The 20,892-nt window shown below is 47.4% G+C and overlaps 1 protein-coding gene across 1 annotated transcript in view; it reads right to left on the reverse strand.

Moving 5' to 3' along the window:
• The window catches only part of Gabbr2 (gamma-aminobutyric acid type B receptor subunit 2), a 348,083-nt gene that overhangs the window by 91,117 nt on the left and 236,074 nt on the right, over positions 1 to 20,892 (reverse strand). The window contains exon 8 of the mRNA XM_026415240.2: positions 6,013 to 6,073. Coding sequence (XP_026271025.1) covers positions 6,013 to 6,073 — 61 coding nt within the window. The remainder of the gene's footprint in view (positions 1 to 6,012; positions 6,074 to 20,892) is intronic.

Consider the following 20,892-nt stretch of genomic DNA (forward strand, 5'->3'; position numbering starts at 1 on the left):
GAGTGGGAAAAGCAACAAACAGAAGGAAAGAAAAAATAAATATGTAAAAATAGATAAAGTTACATTGAGGTAAATTCAAAATAGATACTCACAAAATAGCACGCATTTTGTAAGGACACATACAAACAATATATGCATCAAATACTTAGATGCTTGCCTTCTGTGGGGAGGCAGGAGTAGATATGGGAATGAACGAGGGGCATAAGGGGTGAACAAACCAGGGGGTTTTCATGGACCAATGCCAACAGCACTCCATGAAGTGAGGCTGCGAAGCCAGACCACACTTTTCTCAAGAGATTCTGTAGTGGGGATAAATCTGGGGTCATTTTCAAGAATGTCCAGGAGAGGAGATGGAAACCCACAGTTGCTCTGGTCTTTCTCTGTGCCAGTTACTGAGCCAGAACTATCACGGTGTCATGTCATTGAATTCTCACAGTCACTTTCCAGGCAAGGAAAAGGGTCACCTTTTATTTTATTAGTTTAAAATAAACTCTGAAATAAAGGCTCAGAGAGAACATGCTACATTGCCTGGTTAGCAATGATCAAGCACACCTGCTTCAAAGCCTGCATATCTCCCCCCATGAGAGGGGATGAGTTCACCATCACTGGGGGCATCCAAGCATAGGTAAGGCTATAAGTGAGAGTCCGGGCTCCCTTCAACATGGACAGTCTGTGGCTCAATGAAGCATATGTCTGCTAAGAAATTCTGTCCACCTTTCTTGGGCTCTGGGAAAGGGAAGCCCTGGATCATCAGGGCTGGGAGGTGTCAAAGCTGGGGACAGCTTCCCATTCCCAAAGATTCTGTGTTCATGTCTGTTCTTTTACTCCTGTTTTCCCACCACCCTGAAGTTCAGTGGATGACATCTCCACTCTTAATTATAAGGAGTTGAATGGCAGTCCAGCAAGATGGGCTTTGTAGACCCTTGGCCAGGTGAAAGGGAGCAGCAATGTGTGACGTGATACAAGGAGAAGGATGTTAAAAATTAGCCCCAGGAGTCTCAGACTAGGGACAAATTAGCTCCAAAAGTTTTCTAGAAGGTTCTGGGAAATTATCTTCCTGCCTTTATGGGCTCTGGCATTTGGCCAGAGAGATTATGAAGCCCCTGGGGGACAGGGACTGTATCTTATTCAACTTAGCTTTCCCAGAGGACTCTGTAAAGCGCCCGGCAGATGCTCAGGAAACGCGTGCTGAATAGAACCGTATCTGTTACCCTAAAGATCGAACCATAATTAATGTCTGCAAATGGAAAGAAGGCGCCTCGAGTTCACTAGGTACATTCTGAATGACAATTATGTCATTCCAGGGATGCGGGACCTGGTCCCTTCAAATCAGGTGCCGAGATACAAAACCCCAAGTCTGAGTTCTTTTTGTAGCTCAGAAGCTATGTGAGATCTCGGCCCATTATCTCTCGCAGAGAGATTCTCACAGATAGGCCTAATGCAGGCAGCGGGATGCTCAGCTGCAGATGCTGGGGCCTCTCTGAATAGCATGGATGGGCCCCGATCGCTGTTCCTTTCAGCTCCCTCCCCTGCTGCAGATTCTGAGCCATGTTTAGACTTCAGTAGTAATGGGGATTCTTTTTTCTCTTACGGAGGAAAAAAAATAGGCGATTTTCTAACATTCATTCTCATCTTCAGGTGGCTCAGTGGGAAGGAGGAACGGCCTGGGGAGGGGTATTGGACCTGGACAGGAAATGGGTGCAGGTCCAAGGTGTGCACCTACATATGACACGAACGTCACCCCAGCCTCCCCTGCAGTATTGGGCAGCTCCCTTGGAACAGTGTCTCTCTCAGATGAGGGTAAGAATATGAACACTTTCCTGGGGAGGTGACCCTTGGATCCCCTGCTAGGGCATGGGGAGTGAGCCAGAGGAGAGAAGGGGGTCTGTATCAGGTCCATGTATGGGAAGGTTTCTGCGTGGGCAGTTGAGGCTTGGTGCCATGGGGCAACCCCTGGGAGAAGTGTGTTGGAGAAGCCTCACCTGAAGGGACAGGATGCTGGGGCACTATTCCCACTTCTCCTTTGTCATGGGCTCAGGGCTGTCCTGGGATCACCGACTCCTTGAACAACCTGCCTGCTCCCCCCACAGGTGGAGAGTTGTGGATATTCTTAGTGATGGCCTCCCCCATACCTGCTCCCCAAGATTGTCCTGATGGGAGGTAAGGGCTCTGGAAGCCTTGAAAACTAAGCAGACGGAGACCTGTTGGGATTCAAAATGCCTCAGCCCAAAGAGGAATCTGGGAGCTGGCCCTGGCATGTTATTGACAACAGTTCTATTTATCTGGAACTCCTCAGTTTTTATTTAACACAAAAACAAAAACAAAAAACTGGGCAGAGGAGGAGGTTTGTCCCACCTGGAACAACAATGGCTGGCAACAGGAACTAGCTTCAGCTCATGTTCCTGTTGTTAAGGCCTCTTGGGGCACCAGAAGTCCTTACCTGACAAAGTCAATGAAGACCACAAATACGTGAAGCCGTTCTTACATTTCCATGAGCTGGTGACGTCTCAAGCTCTGGGTTCACACTCTCACTAATGGATTCAGCAGACACAAAGCAGAGCCACAGTCCACTAGCAATGTGACATGGCTTCCCTGAGCTCGAGAGTCCCTAAAGCAAGCCCTTACTCTCCCCTGATGACATTCTCAGAGGCAGGCAGAGCTGGCCCTAGTGTTTCCCCATTTTTTGGAAGAGGAAAGGGAGGCTCAGGGATATAAAATAACCTGCCCAGTGGGATCATGCTACTAGCGAGATTCAGAGAAAGAACTTTTGCAGCCAAATGAATTCAGTGAGCTTTGCTGGGGCTCTACTGTGGGTGCAAGGGACTGTGGTGCCAATCCTACAACCCTGGAATCAAAAGGTGGAGAAGGACCTGGCTTCTTGGTTCCCTTTTGGATCTTTCCAAAGCTGCTTCCACATTTTTAATTCCTTTATGTTTTAGTTTTGCAGAGTGGGGAGGAAAGCCTCCTACCAAGCACTTCCTCTACTAGAGATTAAAGGGTGTAGAAGGCACCCAGAGTTTGTGCCAATGAGAAGTCAATAAAGTATCTCATGAGGTCTTCAGAGGAAGGGTAGACTGGGTCAGCTTCCCGGATGTCACCAGTGAGTGCTTGAGAGTCAAGTGCAAGCTGAGGAGCAGGAATGGATGAAGAGCTGCCACTGCTGGGGCCAGCAGAGAGGCTGTTCCTTGTCAGCTCTGCCACCAGACCCTTCTGTATCAGAGAGGAGAGCAGGAGGCCAGGGAGGGGGAGACAGCAGAGAGAGGGTGGGAAGGGCCTAGCAGGAAACATAGCGACCCCACACGGAAGCCTTTGGCAAGGTCACTGGCATGAGGCAATTTAGGAGCTGTTACTTTGGGGTGGAGGATGAGCCCACCACCTTCTGGAAGGTTCCAGAAGACAGAGGCTAGATCAATCCCTTTTGGAGGGGAGGGAGAGGCATGGCCAGGAAAGAGGAAGGAATGAACTTGTGGTCTCATGTGAGTCAGGGATTATCCTAGTCAAGTCCCTTCCTGGACCTGGACCTCAGTTTCCCCTCTGAAATTGAAATGGTAACTAAGAGCTTTTCCAGCTTGGCCAGAGCATCCAACAACTAAGAGTCCTTCCATCCTGGGGGACGAGGCACCTCTGAGACCCTTCAAATTTGGAAAAACCATTGTGCTGATGCACACCTGCCCCCTGCCTTCTAGTGTGGCTCCTTTAAGTCCCCAAATAACCTTTGATCCTTCTATCAGGTCAACAGGATCAACATCTGTTCAACAGGCAACAGGAGTTTCTTCAGGCCTAGCTGTGACATTCAGTAATAGCTAGGCAAGAAGGAAGGGAAAGTGGGGCGTGGTGGTGCATGCCTGTAATCCCAGCAGCTCAGGAGGCTGAGGCAGAAGGATGGCGAGTTCAAAGCCAGCCTCAGCAATTTATCGAAGTACTAAGCAACTCAGTGAGACTCTGTCTATAAATAAAATACAAAACAGAGCTGGGGATGTGGCTCAGTGGTTAAGTACCCCTGGGTCCAATCCCTGATACAGAGGGAAGGAGCATATACCCATGGGTGTCCACAAAAGCATGCAGGTGCCAGCATCCTGGGGAAAGCTCAAGTCCAGGCTTTACTCTGCCACTAGCCAGTCACATGACTCTGGGGAACATTTCCCCACATGTCACTTTCCCCATTTACGCTATGAAAGTAGTGGGATAAGCTCATCTTTAAGGCCCTGCCTTGTCTGACGCCCTACATATTATTACACCAAGGCAGCAGCTAGCTAGCTAGCTTAGGCAGATGGCCAACACAAAGGCACTCAGGTGTCAATGCACAAGGAAAATCTACATTTGCCCCTCCCCCAAAAGTGTCATAATTTTGACAAGATACTTATCGTAATTGCTACTTACTAGCTGAGCAAAAAACTAAAAAATATATTTATCTGTACTATTTCATTTAGTTCTTTCCACATTCCAAGAAATCAGGTAGGATGATAGCCCTGTTTTACAGATAAGGACCATCAAGGCTCACAGAGGCGAAGTCACTTGCTGGATATTCTAGAGAGTACAAAACAAAAAACAAAACAAAAAAAAAAAAACCTTATTTTTGCCAGGATGCTTATTTGCTCAACCAAGGAAGGAGGAAGATTTAATAAATGGGAAAATAATTATATTTGCCCAAAATGACTTTGTGTGTGTGTGTGGGGGGGGCTGGGAATTGAGCTCATGGCCTTGTGCATGTGAGGCAAGCACTCTACCAACTGAGCTATATCCCCAGCCACAAAATGACATCTTTTGGGCACATCAGAGAGCTGACATGCTTTTCAATTACCTGACATGGGAAGAATGGGTTAATCTAGGAGATGGCATTACGAAGTGAAAGTGCTGAAAAACACCTCTTCCGATTGATCAGAAGCTTGGTGGGATATGTCTGAATGATTCTGAATAACTCACTTCAACTTCTTGCTTTCCCTGGGATGGCCCTGGGATCTGCTTAAAGGGAGGGGAATGTGGCGGGTGCTGTTCTTGTTTTTGGACTTTCCAGAAACATCAAGATGCTGAAAGATACTGCAGCAATGAAAGGTCCCTCCGGTGGTTTCATCTGACAACATTGCTAATGACCACATGGGGCCGAACCAAAGCATCTGCCTTGAGGGACACCCAGCCCTGCTCCTCACATATGTCCTGTGGACTCTGACAGGTCACTGTCCCTCTCTGAGCCTGTTTCTTCCTCATCACACAAGGAACTTGGCCTAGGTGGTTTCTGAGGCCCCTTTCAACTCTGACAGCAGCAGAAAAAGCCCAACAGATGAAGTGGCTTCTTCAAAAAATTAGTGGCCTGTAAAGAGTGGGGGTTTTAACAGCAGAGACTAAAGAGACACATTGAACCCTGGCCGAAGTCGGACCTCCTATGGATTTTCCGCAAATGATCAGTAAAGACAGCTTTGAAATGATTAGCCCACAGACTGGGAATGAAAGCACATGAAGAATTGTTGTTAAATGTTTTAGGTACAGCAATAGCAGGCTGGTTATGTTTTAAAACGTCCTTATCTAGTAGAAACAGCTATTGAAGTATTTATAGATTGAAATGAGATAACGTCTAGGAGTTGCTTTAAAATATGGCAGCTGAAAGTGGGGGTGGGGTGGGGATGAGTCAAGATAAAACAAGATTCGAGGTTGGGGATGTGTGACGTCGTTTAAGGCCAGTGGTGGAGATGGCTCATGGCGCTAGTCTCTCTATAGTGGAGTCGGTTGGACACTTGTGTAATCAAAACCAAAACCAAATCTAGGCTCCCAGCATCGTGTGTGGATATAAGCACCACTAGTGACTTTCCTAAGCCTCTCAGACCAGAGGCCTGAGAAGTAATTCAACATGAGTCAAAACTGACATTTCAGAAGAGTGTCTTCTATTGACTCCTCCTTGTTTTATTGTAGTCTCATATCATACTTTCATTTCTTTTGATGTATTTTACTGCAGAAAACAACATCCCTGAATACAAATGCCATCAACTAGAAAGACAGAAGCATCCAAAAAAAGCCTACCTTGAAATTGAGTAAATTTAATGGTCCCCATTCTCTCCCCGTTCCGGAACACAACTTGACCCTAAAAACAAAACAAAACAAAAAAATGAGAATAAAAGAGAAATGCCACATTAGCCCAGACGCTGCCGAACTCACTGCAATTTGTTAACTGTACAATGCGATTATTAATATTGGAGAAAAACAGACTCCCATTGGACCCCAGATGCAAAATCAAACTCATTATTTTTAAATTAGTTGTGACTTTATCTGGTTAATTCGTGAGGAGCACAAAATCAATAACAGAACTACCACATGTGAATTAAAGTAGAGATAAGAATCATCATTATCATTGTGACTATTTGTCAAACACCTACGTGTCCTGTGTTATCTTGGGGACAGGTTTTCCAAGGAGGATGGAAGCTGAGGTGAGGCCTTTGGAGGCTGGCCCTGTGCCCACCCAGAGAGACATGGGGGTTTGCAGAGGGTGTTTGGCTTGGCTACCAGGAGGGTGCTGGAGGTTAGTATTTCTTATTAAGGACAGAGACTGTGGAAGTTCTTCCTGGACGGTGATGTCATCTCCAATTATAACTGGGCTATGGTGCAGCACAAAATTAAGCTTCTCCCGCCAGCAAGACCTGGCTACTGTCACAGGCAGCTGAGCGCCCTCATTAGGGACCTTGGGGGCTAAAGGCAGCGTCATTTTCTGCATCTGTCTTGCTGGCTTCCATATGCCTGATAAATACACCAGGAATTTAAAGGGGAGATGTCATCTCTTTTTGCAAGTTTATGGTCCACATAAAATTCTGCAGTCTTGCAAAGGAAATTGGCAGGTGTTCCATCATTGCATCTTAATGACTGGGTTAGGTGATAAGTGGGTGATTCCCATCCTACAGATCAGGAACCTGAGACAGGCAGGTAATATACTTTTCACAAGGTTATTATTAGTGAGACTGGGACTCGAATCCAAGTTTCCTTTCAACACCCATGCTATTTCACTATCGCACGCAGCTTTGGGTCCAGAAATAAATTCCTGAAGATAAATCTTTCCATTATTATGAAATTAGAAGAAACTGCCTTAAAGGTACCCTGCTCTTCTCTCCCCATAATCCACTTGCATCATGAGGCAACAGCACAGAAAATATCAGATCCCACTTAATTCTCAGGATGAAGCTCCAGGAAGCATCTTCCCTTAGGTGGAAACCTGGGGGCTTTCAGAACAGAGGAGATCATTCAACCTGTTCTCAGAAGGAGAAACACCTCCCAAGGCCACTTTGGCACCTTTTTGAAGTCCCGAAGACAGCTGTGAGTAGTATCAGTTAGAAACTAACACCCACCCAATTCTATATTCAGGTGACGGTAAGCAATTCCCTGGAGTGTGAAAACACTTCAAGGGAAGGTGAGACAGGAGCTGTGATTTTATTTCTAGGGATGATTGAAAATCACAGAACACCTTCCCAAAGGATCACTTTTATGCAAATGGACCACTTTGGGTGGGAAGGATGCAAATGGTGCCCACAAGGACTTTTATTTTTTGTCTGATAAAGGTATAGATCTTACTACTTCTCTAACCTCCAGCCTCGCTTCTAAGAATTCCAAAGACTTCCAGGTTTAAAATGTGGACCATTCTGCAGAGTGTTTATTAGTTACATTAAAAAGTGTAGGGAACAGTGTCCCAGCTTAGGGGTAATGACACTGGAGTGGAGTGGGAACAGTGCCAGGAACAATATCCCTTTAGTTTTTTTCTTCCCTTTACCTTTTAAACAAGCTAATTAGCCCACATTGAGGAAGGACCTGTCATACTTAACTAACAAAAACTATTTTAATAAGTACAGTTCCTCCAAGCGCCTTAATTTCCCAGGCTGTGCTGTGGAAGGAGGTGCATCTGAATCTCACAAGCCTGGGTTCAGTTTCTTCTCAGGCAAGTTCCTGAACATCTCTGAATTATGGTTAGCACAGCTCCTCGGGTATAAAAGGCACTTAGTAAATGGCAGTAATCATCTTTATTTAAACACTTTTAATAGCAGGGAGCGGAAATGAAAAGAGCTGAAACACCAGGAAGCTTTCCAACTCTTGGGAAGAGATTTTCAGCTCCCACGTGACATCAGCTGGCAAAGGGGGTGAGCCATTGGGTCCTTATCCAAGGTGGCCTCGACTCTCAAACACCACCCCAGGATGCCTGAATGCCCACTTCATGAGCCACTGTATGTTCTGACCACCAACAGGAGGAGGGGAAATTTCTGTCTGTGGTAACCAGAAGCTTAGGGAAACACTGTGGGTAATTAGTTATCTGAAGGATCTGCACCAGAGACAGGGCCAAAAAGCTCCCAAAGCCCCCTTCAGAGGAAATTGTGTTACACGACTTCTTGGCAAAGGAGTTACCATGGCATCTACATCTTCATTTTGCTGATGAAGTCCATTCCGTATCCTGAGTGTGTCTGACTGGACAGAGGACCACTGACCCAGGCAGGGCAACTTGCTAAGATTTGCCTGAAGACTCTGTGGAACTGACCACATTTTCAACTTAGGAGTCTTAAGGAAGTAACGCATAAGGAAGTCCTCGTGTCCAAGGGGTGATGTTCAAGAAATTGTGTTCTACGGATATCTCCCATGTTAGAAGGCGGTCTTCTCACACATCATAAACATTTTTCTATCCTGTGATAAGTTACTTTTTATCTTGAGACAGGGTCTCACTATGTTGCCCAGGCTGGCCTTGAGTTCCTGGACTCCAGTGATCCTCCTGACTCAGTCTCCCAAGTAACTGGGACTACAGGTGTGTGCCACAGTGTCCAGCCCAAATCCGGTTCCTGCTCTAGGAGAGGCTTGTATTCGATAAGGAGGGATGGACAGAACAAGTGAGTCAATAAATGAGGAAGACCTTTCAGTTAGTGATGGGGGCTGTGAAAGAGATAGAAATGGTGGCTGGAAGAGAGAGCTAACTTAATTAGTTGGGAACGACCTCCGTGAAGAAGTGATATGGGCACTGAGTCCTGTGTAGCAAGAAGGAGATGTTCTAACCAAAGGGAAAAACCAGGTGAAGGCCCTGAGGGAGGAGAGGGCATGAAGTGCTCAAGGGACAGAAAGGGCCGGTGTGCCAAGGCACACACAGGAGAGAGTGGGAAGGCCTGGGGAGTGGGAGATGAATAGGCTGGCCAGGACCAGGCGACACTAGGTCTGGATGCCGATGAGGGGTCTGGGGGGATTCTAAATGTAATAAGCAGCCACAGGGTGGAGTGGGGTTGGGCAAAGAAGTCCTGTGATCTAAGATTTGCAAAGATGGCTCTGGCTGCAGGAGAGAGAGTGGATGGTACTGGTGCCCAGGTGGCAGCAGAGAACCTGTTCAGAGGCTCTGGCAGGCAGCAACACAGAAGACAGTGGGCAGTGGCAGGCTAGGGGTGGCCAGTTTCTCTTGCTCATCTACTCAGAGTGCACAGCAACTGTGTCTGAGTGTGGTGGTGCCTTATCCTTGGTTGTGAATGCTGTGTGTGCTGCTCAGAGGGCCTCAGTGTGGGGCACTCATTTCCCCAGCTGCCCGCATCTTGGCTGCTGTTCAGTTGTCCTGCACCAAGGGGACCTGTGTCATTTAAGATTATGACCCCTCCCTGGGGTGGGCTAAATCTGATGGTCAATATAAAGGTACATAGTTCTGGAACCCTTGTCTCTGTTCAGGACACTGTGAAGGACCATGAGACCTGAGTGATATGGATTCTGGGAGAAGCCCCTGTGGTCACTGGACTGCTTTGAGTTCACTGTGGCCTGCCACCGCAGCCAGGAGAGCCGGGCCGGTATCACTTACTAAAATGCCAGCTTGAGCAGGGATGTGTTTGGTTTCCCTCCACAAAAACAGTGTTCCCCACACAGGAAGTCTTTGTGCATCTGTAAGTGCCATGACCTCCTTAAGCTTTTGTCATGTGCAATCCAAGGACTGTCACTGGGAACCATGACGGATCCATGTGATGGATTAAATTCCAAGGCGATGGAGTTCAGTAACCGGCCTGCGTGCTGGCCAGTATCTGCCTGGTGCCTATGGTCTACTATGGCTCTTCTGTATGGCAGGGGCTGGGAGCCTGGGAGCCACATTTCCCAGAGCCCCTGTTGCCTGGTTCCACTTAGGTTCTGCTAATGAGAAACGTTCATGGAAGGTTAGAAAGTATGCACCAGGGAAAAGCTTTTCTTTTCTTTTCTGCTGCTTTGGGTCTAGCAATAGGAGCTCCGAGAGGCTGCAGGTGTCTGTGAGGCCAGCAGCTCCTGGCTGTCTGCTCAGAGGTCAGAGGCAGGTCTCCAAGGCAGCAGAGTAGAAGCCTAGGAGGCTGGTGTGCTTGGGCGTTACTTCCACTATCTTATTGCTTTGTGGTCATTTTTAGATACTCTCTGGAAATTAGACTGTACTATCAGCATGTCATCAAGAATCTAGAAGCCATTTCAGGTATTTTGGAGACAATGGCAACACCATTTTCCTTTTGGTTCCTCCAGCCCCAGGGACTTAGCAATTTTCTGAAAACTCTGACTTCAGGGACAGCTCTCCATGTTCGGCTTCTCCATCCCTTCCAACAAAGCTGGAACCAGCTGTCTGTGTTAAATCTCTGTCTAAAGTGCCTCAAGTGGGTTTCTGTTCTCCTCCAAGGAGGCTGATGGATCACAGATCCTAACTTATGAGGAATGTGTAAGAATAACCACAGAGCAGACCTAGAAATAAAGCAATGAAGGTAAAACCTCAGCTGGATAACTGATAAGGGTTTTTTTCCCCTGAAGAGATGTTGCTAATGTCAAAAAAGCAATCTGTTACATACAAACCAATCCCAACTAATTATTCAGTTTTTTCTTTTTCCAAGAATTACAGATCAACCCAGGGGTGCTCTACCACTAAGCTATGTTCCCCAGCCCATTTGGTTTCTCACTTTGAGAAAGGGTTTCAGTAAGTTGCCTGGGCTGGCCTACGGTCTTGTGATCCTCCTGCCTCAGCCTCCCATAATTGCGGGGGTTACAGGTGTGCATGACCTCCTTAAGCTTTTGTCATGTGCAATCAAAGGACTGTCACTGGGAACCATGACGGATCCATGTGATGGATTAAATTCCAAGGCGATGGAGTTCAGTAACTGGCCTGCGTGCTGGCCATTGAACCCAGCAACAGTTCAGTTTTAATTGGAAGCAACACAGTTGTATTTGCTTTTTCAGAGAAAATGTTAGAGTGTATAGGATAACATGTGGGAAAAATTTCAGTGTCAGAATTTGCCAGACAAGAATAAATATCGCCATTAGTGTGAGCGGGAACAGTCATTGAGTATTTCTGGGCCTCAATTCTTCCATTTGAAAAACAATAAGAACAAAACATGTTTCTCAGGACTGTGAGAATTAATGAAAATTATGAAAAAGGAACAGCCCAGGGCACAGTAGAGTAATGGTCATCATAATTCCTCCAGTTGATTCAAATCAGCAAAATCCTATCTGATGTTGGGTCAGCGGTCCCAGATGAGTCAGTGGGGAAGAAAAAGCACACTGAAGATTCCAGAAACCACCTCTTGGAAAAGTCCCTGTCTTCAATGTTTCACTATAGAGTAGTGAAATTCACTCCAGCAACGACTTATGAGTCTTCCAGGTCAAGCCCTGGGTTGGGCCTCCTTTTTTCCCCTTTTCTCTTTTGGTGTTTAATTTTGCCTCTGTATAGAGTCCAAGAGGCAGGAAGGTGGTGGCATTTTAAGGCTTCTGGGAGGTTTTTAGGCAATATCTGGCTGGAGCTGGCAGAGAACCTCGTGGCTTAGCCTGAAGGTATGGAGCGGCTGGCCCACTGAGGCCACGGTCTCTGGCGTTCTAGGTGCCCTGGGGTTCTAGGGCACACTCCCATCTCCGGGCAGCCATGTTTTTGCCTTGGAGAGGTGTGAGCACGCATGCTCATCTGAGTGCTTGATCTGTGCTGAGGGGAAATCTCTGAGTAGTGGGGAGGTAGAGGGCCATAGGGAGGTGGGGGCAGCACACCACTGTTTAAGTAGATGACCCTACCTGCCCTGGAGCATTCTGCTACCAGTCACCACCCAGGACAGCACTGGTCTCAAAGAAATAAGACAGCTTTTGAGAACCACTGGGGTTAGACTGCGGGGAGGTTTTTCATCAAGGGTAGCGATCTGCAGCATGCACACTTGAAGAAGAAGGTGCCCTCTGTTTCCACATGAGCAGCAGGACTTAAAAGAGAAAGAAAGACCAAATAATTGGGTACATCCACCCATATGTTCTGCAAAGGTAAAAAATATTCTTTGTTCTTGCACGTACCCTTGGGCTACTGGAGAGGCCATATTTTGCCTTCTATTTAAAATATTTTCTTACACTGAAAATTCTTTTGATAGACCCAACCCTTCAGAATGTTAGATGTGCTGCTAGGGACTTGAAAGGTAGATCTGTAGAGAGTCCAGAGGAGGAGCAGGATGGGAGGTGTGGCCTGCCCCATGCCACCCTTCTGATGGCATCATACTGATGAGCAGTAAGGATGGAGGAACCATAATTAGAATGTCCAAAGGACCCAGAAGCTACCATCCACAAAGCATGCAGTGGCCAAAAGAAGGGCTGAGCATGGTGGAGAGAAGTGCAGACCCAGAAGACAAGGCTGGTGGACTGCCCAGGAGAGGTGAACTGGCTCTCTCTCCTTCCCTATGTTACTATAAAAAGCCTCAGGCAAGAACAAAATGTGCAAGAAATAGATGATCAGTGAAGTAAACTGTGATAGAGACACACAATGGTCAACTACAGCACACTCAATCAATCTCCAAGTACTGCACCTACATTGTGCAGGTGCCAAATTAAAGAGTAAGCAAAATTGGTGTGGCTCTGGATGGCATGGAGCTTACAGTCTGGTGGGAGAGACAGACATTGAACAATGAACACACAAATACAGAATTACAGACAATAATAGGTAATAGGAAGGAAAAGCAGGGAGTCAAAAAGGATCTTTGGGGAAAGGTAGCATTTGTCCTCAGACCTGAAGAAGTTAGCTGAGCTAAGAGCAATGGGGAGAAGGACCCACATGTACATACAAAGGTCCTGAGGTAGGAAAGAGATTGGGAAATCAGAGCACTTGGAGCAATGCCAGTGAAGCTAGAGTGGTGACTGAGGGGGAGATGAGCATGGACAGTGACTGGCAAGGTGGATGGGTACAAGGTCATCAGAACCTTACAGGCCATGTCAAGGATGCTGGGCTTAATTTGGAAAGCACTGAAGGGTTTCAATCAGGGAATGACTTGATGTAAGTCATATACACTTAAATATTGTATTATAAAAGTTATAAAAATTGGGGGAAAATGATATTTTGGTTGTGCCGGATATGGCTAGCAGTTCACCAGATTCACTGCCTTTTCCTCTTGGGCATGTGACTAGATGTTTTCCAGCTTCTCTGACAGTCAGGTGAAGCCCTGTGAGTTTTAGCCAATGGAATGTGTGTGAAAGCAACATGTGGCATTTGAAATCTGACCCATGCAAACCTCTGACAAGATACTTCCTATTCCCTTATTTTTCCCCACCTACCAATCAATTCACAGGATCTACCAGAGGACTCTGAGGCCTAAGGAACCAGGGGAATAGAAGACAGAGGGGACTGGCCTCATGAATGATGATGTGGGAAGGCTGTCTACCAGACAGAAGTATCCACTCTGGACTCTGCATAAGAGAGCACTAAATTTTTACTGTGTTAAACCATTAAGACTCTGAGATAGTTTCGTTACAGCAGCTAGCATTCTTTATCCTAACTAATATAATCACAAATGATGAAAGAGGAACAAGGAATAAAAATGGAAAATACAGTATGTTCACAATTTTGTTAAAATTAACACCATCAAGTAACAGTGTTAACACTGGCTAGACATGGATTAAGGGATCATGGCTTCTTCTCTTTTTGTTCCAATACTATGCAATATTCTCTAATAAGCAGGTATTGTTTAATAGTATGAAAGCCTTATTAAAAATTTCTTCTTCAAAATGATAAGACATTTTTACAGTCAAAAATAGCAATATCATCACCAACAAAATAATACTCCTTCTTGAAATAGATTATTTTTTACTGACAGCTTAGAGTTTTCCTGAACAAGATGCAAGAATCTGTGCAAAAACATAAGCACATTTTTCTTCTCCACTTTGAATAACCAAAAGAGCAATGAGCAAGGAGTCGAAAGGCACACATTCCAGGCGAACTAAGTCATTTTCTAGGAAGGGAAACCAGGAGCAGGTCCCTTCTCATCTCTGTTCTCATTTGTGCTATTTAAACATTGTGCTATTGTGTTATTTAAGCCCCGCCCCATTCTCTTTTACTAATTCATTCTCAACAACGACCTCAATGGAATGAGCTACACATCTTCGTTTGCATTCACAGAGGAGAAAACTGAGGGCTGAGAGGTCAGGAATTGGCCCTGGGTCACACAGCTAGTCAGCAGCGGAACTCACCCAGATGCACTGACCTCATGCTCCTAAAGACCTCATTGTCTCCCTTTGCAAGAACCCAATATTGATCAGAAATGATCAATGCAGGGGACCAGAGTGGTCAATGCATGGCTCCCAGCTCTCTGGTTTGGGCAGTGAATGGATAGTGGTGACACCTTTTGCTTGCATAGTCAGAAGAGGGGACCTGAGCAGATTGGTGAGCGGCGCCTTTGCTCAGGTCTCCTCGTAGGTGCCAAGTCTGGGGAGTTCTGCAGCTATAAAGCCATGCATCACCACCTGGCCTCCTGCCAAGGTCCCCACCCCCACCCCTTCTTTCCTGGTCATTTGCAGATGCCAGCATCCTCACCATTAGAAGTATTTAATTTTTGCTTTACTGTATGTTCTATTTTTGTTAAATAGATTAGTCTCCACCAGGAAAACCAAATTGCTGACCATTCGACCCGAAAGTCTAAGATGTGCCATTTGCAATCTGTTGCAATCTTTGCTTTTTGTCAGGGTGGGCTGCAGATCAGCCTGGGGCAGGGGTGGGTTGTTGGGCCTGAGCTGCAGGGAGGCAGCTGGAGAAGCAGCAGCCCAGGCTTGAGGTGAAGGGGCTCAGGCCATAGGAGGTGGCCCAGCAGAAAGAGAGAAGGGCACACACAGATGGGAAACACAGGTCAGGACATGGTGACTCATGAGATGGGAGATGCAGGAAAGGCACTGGGCTGGGAGGAAGGTTGTCTGGGCTCTACATAGGCATCTCCCAGGGACTTTGGTTGCAGTCTCTCTAGTGTGGAAGGAGGTGAAGTTTATGTTATCTGAAATCCAGGCTCAGAATTCCTCCTGGAGTTTTGGACAATTTTGGTGTGGGAAGGAGCCTGGTTTAGACTCTAGGGAGGAAGGAACCTCAGGGTACATCTGGCATTGGAAGCCAGGGCAGCTGAGGGAGGTCAGTCAGTCTGCCAGAGGCAATAGGCTGCATTATTTTTTTTCTCTTGAGGAGGATGGGGACCGAGGGTTTCTGGGAGATGGAGAGAGACTCCCTGACAACAGCTAAGGATGCACTAATGCTCAACTTGAGCCACTCAAATTCACTCTCTGGTACAAACCCCAAGTCTACACCAAGACCCCCCACAAGTCCCTGTAGGAGACGGTGGTTTTTGTGTTGGGTTTTATTTCCTGCAGATGGAGAAAGAGCAGAAAGGGCTGCATTTCCTGCATGGATCAATATGGCCAGAGGAAGACAGGAAGGATCATGTGGCCTTCCAGATTCCAAATGAATTTAGCAGAAAGGGTCACGGGGTGTGGGCCTCCAGGTCTGGAATTTGAAGAAGCCTTGAGGTTAGTTGTGGGAGCCCCCAAACTAAGGGACAGAGCTTCCTGACAACCTTTCTGAGCTCCCATTGGTGATATCATGTAGCACATAAGATCCTGGGGTTGAGCAGGTCTCCAAATTTTGGAGAAACTCCCTGGCATGGAAATTCTGGAGCAGGGCCATGGGTATGGGGTACGATGAAAGAAGGGCAATGGCAGAACAGCTCTTGACCTTTTATTCCCAGGAGAGGGAAGGCCATGCAGCTGTACAGGGATGTCCCTGTCCTAGACACCCCCCTTCCTTGCCTCTGGATATGTGACTCCTCTGAAGCCCCTTCCACTCTCCTACACCTGGCCTGTGATCACCCCCAGCCTGTCTGGGGCCTGGCCTGGCTCCAGCCCCAGCTCTTAATCCAGCTGTGCTAATCCTGCTCTTCAGGCTGATAGAAAGAGCAAAGGCCTGTGAAAGTTTTACAAGAAGCAAGTGCTGAGGTTCCACAGAGTGTGGGACCAGGGATTGTTGGGCGCCTGCTGTGTCAAGGCCTAGACCAGTCAAAACAATCCCTACAGCTCAGCCCTGCCATTGGGAAGCTCACTGTCTGGTGGAGGAGGCAGGCTCCTGGCCAGGTAACCATAGGGCAGTGGCAGAAATGCTGGGGTTGGCAGAAAGCCTGGACCGTAGGGCATCTGTCCTAGTCTGGGTGAGAGAAGGCTTCTGGGAGAGAGGACATCTCAAGAGAGCCCAGAAGGGCTAGGAAGAGTTAGCTGGCCGAAGGGAAGTCTGGAGATGGCGAGTGGGTTCCGAAGCAGAACTGCACACACAAGGCCGGGAGGTGAGAGAGCTCTGCACGCTTAGGAAGTAGAGTGGGGGAATCACAGAAGAAAGTAAGTGAGGGCTTCCTTTCGAAAGAAGTTTGATAACATCAATAGTGAGCATTCCTGTTAGACAAAGGAAGCCCGAGACAAAGACAGCAGACAGACAGTGGAATGGAAAACAAATTTTGTAAAAAAAATTGAAATCAATACAGTATTAATATTTAGGTTCTACACGGTACTCCTGAAAATCAGCAAGACAACAAGCCCATCAGAAAATGGGCAAAACACCGAAACTCAAAAAGATGCTCAATATTATAGAAATTAGAGAAAATCAAAGTGATGTCACTTTCTATCTACTAAATGACAAAAATGAGAAATCCAGATAAGTCTAGGAGTTGGTGAGGGCCCTGAGGCCTAGGGACCTCATTTCTTCTGGTGGGATATCGTGGGAGCAGCCATTCTGGACAGCATCTGGCGCTACTAATTGTCTGCAAGCCCTCTGACCCAGAATTCCACGCCTGCACACAGCCCTAGGAAATTCTCATAAGAGGACATTTGGAAACCTGCCCATTGCGGCTGAGTGTGTGCCTGTGTGTGTGTGTGTGTGTGTGTGAGTGTGTATGCCTGTGAGACAGAGGTTTCCTGGAGAGAATCAGAAGTGGCAGATTACATGCAATGAAGGGATGGATCTCACATTGCTTCATTAGAAAAGGAAGAGAGAAAAAAAAGCTGATACGTGTTATAACACCAGGCTTGAATGTAAATTAAAAATGCCTGCACATGCAATAATAGCACACATTTGGCAAAACTACACACAAACAAAATGATACAATTGGACTCATGAGAATGCCTGTTGTGGAGAAAAGGGATCTGGGGAGGGAAATGGGGGTAAACAGGAATGAATGAATGAAATGGAGCCCGGCCTGGCCTGAACCAGTGTGCTGATTGCCACAAACTGATGACTGAGATGGGTTCCGTTCTCTGCACCTGAAGTAGGTTAAACAAATACAACAGAATCTAGACTCCACCTCTAAGGTGGGGAAAGCCCGCTGGCCACCTGTCTGTTCATCTGGTTGGTTAGTCGTTTGTGCACTCACTCATTGGTCACATCACTGGGACCAGTCCTCTCTGGGCCAGGACTGTGCTGGGCTCTAGGGATAACATAGTGCTCTGGTCATGGACACTCCTTGCTCTGTTGCTACTGCAAGGATAAGAGCCTGGTGGATCTGCTCCAGTGTTCAGTGGCTCCCAGTTGGGGCAACAGGGTGGGCCACAGCCTGGGGGATATCACCACCTTCCCATTTCTTGGCTGAGAAAAATGAGATTCAGAAAGATGTGTCACTGAGTCTCCAGGCCATAGCTGTAACTGTGAGTGGCAGGATCCAAGCTCAGGTCTGTGAAACTCTGAACCCTACAAGTTCCCTCTGATTCCTGCAGAGAAGGAAGAGAAAGCATAGCAGGTTCACCTGAGGTGGCTTCACTCACCCACTCAAGTCAGGGCTGGGAAGGCTTCAAGGGGGGGGCAGCACCAGGGCTAGGCCCTGGAGGGTGACAGGAATCTGGGCATAAGGACTTGGGATGGGGTTCTGATTTGTTCTAACTTTCAAATCCTTGAACTGCATCTAGCTCAAAATATATGCTCAATAAACAGTTGTTAGAGAAATGAATGAACAAATGAGTAAGTGGAGAGGAATGCACAGGGCTGGAAGGGCTCTGAGGGCTGGACAGGGGTGAGCAGGCAGGTAGGGCTGTAGGACTTGAAGCCCAGGTTAAGGAGTGTGGGTCCCCTTTGGGTATGCTGCAGAGGCCCATGGGCTGTGTCTGAGCAAGGGCATCCCCTCCATAGGCCACATCAGGCAGACAGAATCTCCTACAGCTTTGTCTGCTCTGAGTCCACTTGGTGTAGGCAGGATGTGGGCAGAGTGGTAGAAAGGGCTCTGAAAGAGCAAGCAGGGGACCCTGGAAGGAGTCCTGGCCCTGGGTCTCCTTTCCTTCATTTGCAATGCAGTGGGCATGTGTGTGGCATCGGCTAGGGTGAGTGGCATTGGCTAGGGTGAGTGGCATCGGCCAGGGTGAGTGGCAGGGCAAAGGCGAGGAACTGGGTGGACGTTCTCCCAGGCTCTTGCAGCTCCTTCTAGCCCTTGGTGTCCTGTGAGTCACTACTGCTGCTCCCACCCTGGAAACAGCAGGCGGGGCTGGCAGGAGGTGTTCCTGGGACACCTGCCTGAGAACTCATCTCCCCTTCGGTTCTGCTCCACACCAGAAACCCAGATGGCTCTACATGGGGGCCAGGCACTATTCCCTTGGCTTCCTGGTTAAGCCTGAAAATCTCCCATCCACTAAAAACTCTTCCATTAAGAGACAGATGCTGGCGGAGGGGAAGAGAGAAAGGGAGGCTAAGGCTGCTGCGCTGAGAGCCCTGGGGCTGCCTGTTCAGTCAGGAGTCACTCTGGAAGCTGGTGCCAGATCAAAGGCCATGTGACATGGAGTGGACCATGAACACACAGGCGGGCGTCTTGGGCTATTTGGGGGCTAGAGTGGGGTAGGTAGAAGAGGGACACTGGATCTAGGATTGCTTTGGGGTCTCTCCTCTTTCTTTCCTCCTCTGGCCTGGGCTTGAGGGGTCCTCACTCCTATTCCCTGTGGTCCTTCTAAGAGCCCTCTCAACATATGGGACTTGCTAGGAAATTCAACTCACAATGCTTATATTTATAGGATTTGCACCTGGTTTATAGCTGCCCATGCACTTTGAAGTGATATTTATTTTTCCTGCTCAGCAACTCCATCCCATGATAATAGTACCCTGGTTCTAACAGAAACTGTCAAGTCAGGGTCTGTGATGGCTGCCTTCTAAGATGGCTTCCCAAGACTCTTGCCTTCTGGGGAATCACACTTATAGTCCTCTCCCATGTTGATGGGGCTGGTCCGTGTCACCAGCCGAATATAACAGAAATGGCAGAGTGTGATTTCCAAGCACAGAGCTTTAAAAGACTGAAGCTTCAGTCTTGCTTTCCTTTTGATTATTCTTGCTGGTGGAAGGAGGCCAGCCACCAAGTATGGGGACACTCAAGTAGCATTATGGAGAGGTCCCTGTGGGGAGGGATGGAGATCTTCTGCCAAAGCCAACATCTACTTGCCAGTCATGTAAGAGAGCCATCTTGGAAGCAGATCCTCCTACCCTGCTAAGCCAACATCTTGCCTATATGATATGAACCCTCATGCCAGAACCTTCCAGCTAAGTCACTCCTGAATTTCCGACCCACAGACCCTGTGAGATGATAAATGTTTTTATTTCATTAAGCCATAATCCTTTGGGATAATTTACTATGACACAATAGAAAACTAATATAGGTTGTGGGAGAAAACAGAATCCACCCTGGGAGGATTCTGTTCAAAAGAGGAGATTTTTATTAAGTCCTCTTATGGGGGCAGATTAAAGAAGTAAGCAAAGAAAGGTGCTATGTCCATAGATTGGCAATGGCAGGAGTTGTTACCATCCCTCAGAGCCAAGGCAGCAAAGAACGGGGTCACTGGAGCTTCATGCGAAGAGGAGACACAGAGGCCACAACCACATGGGGGCACAGCTATTTCAGGAGATGCAGTTCCAAAGCAGGGAGGAGGCACAAGTATCACCCTGATCCCTCTATATCTCACCTCTTCGCCTCCAGGCCCCTCCCTGTCTCTCCACTGGACAAACTCAACGAGAAGCTAGACAACGAGGAATCTAGGTGATACCATCCATGGAACCAACCTTTCAGGGCACAGAGAAGGGCAGAGAATGGATACAAAACAGTCCATCCATGGGAGGAGAGAAGGGAAAAATCAACAAAGAGATCCACCCACCCAAGTTTTATGAGGCTGGCTCTGTGTAGGAGTGGATCACATGGTGTTCAGCCTATCAGTACAGCCTATTTTCCGGCTACGTGATAGTTTCAGGGATGGGTGCCCAACAGATCTCAGTCATTTCACACTAAGGGGCTTGCAGGGATTTTGTTGTTCAGGGAAATGAACCCCTCTTTGGCTGGACTTGGTGCTGTGGTGATAGGAATGAGGAAGTACTCGCACGGAGGCTAAGAAGGGAGCTGGCCTAGGAGAAAGCAGACCTAGAGAGGGAGAGATGGAGAAGCCTCATCCTGGACTTTACCGCCATCTTGAATTAAGTACCATTCCCATTAGTTGCACCAGGAGAGTCCTGAGTGATCCACTGTTACCCAGCCTGGATGATCCCCGCGGCAGCTCACTGGTGTAGGCTGGCAGAGATCATTAATTCCCTTTCACAGATGAAGAAAATGAGGTTCAATTCTCTATCTTACTTGGAAATGAGTCAATTTTAATTAATAAGTTAATTAGCAGTACTAGCCTCAACTTTTGGTAGAC

This window comes from Urocitellus parryii, chromosome 4, assembly GCF_045843805.1.
Source record: "Urocitellus parryii isolate mUroPar1 chromosome 4, mUroPar1.hap1, whole genome shotgun sequence".
NCBI lineage: Eukaryota > Metazoa > Chordata > Mammalia > Rodentia > Sciuridae > Urocitellus > Urocitellus parryii.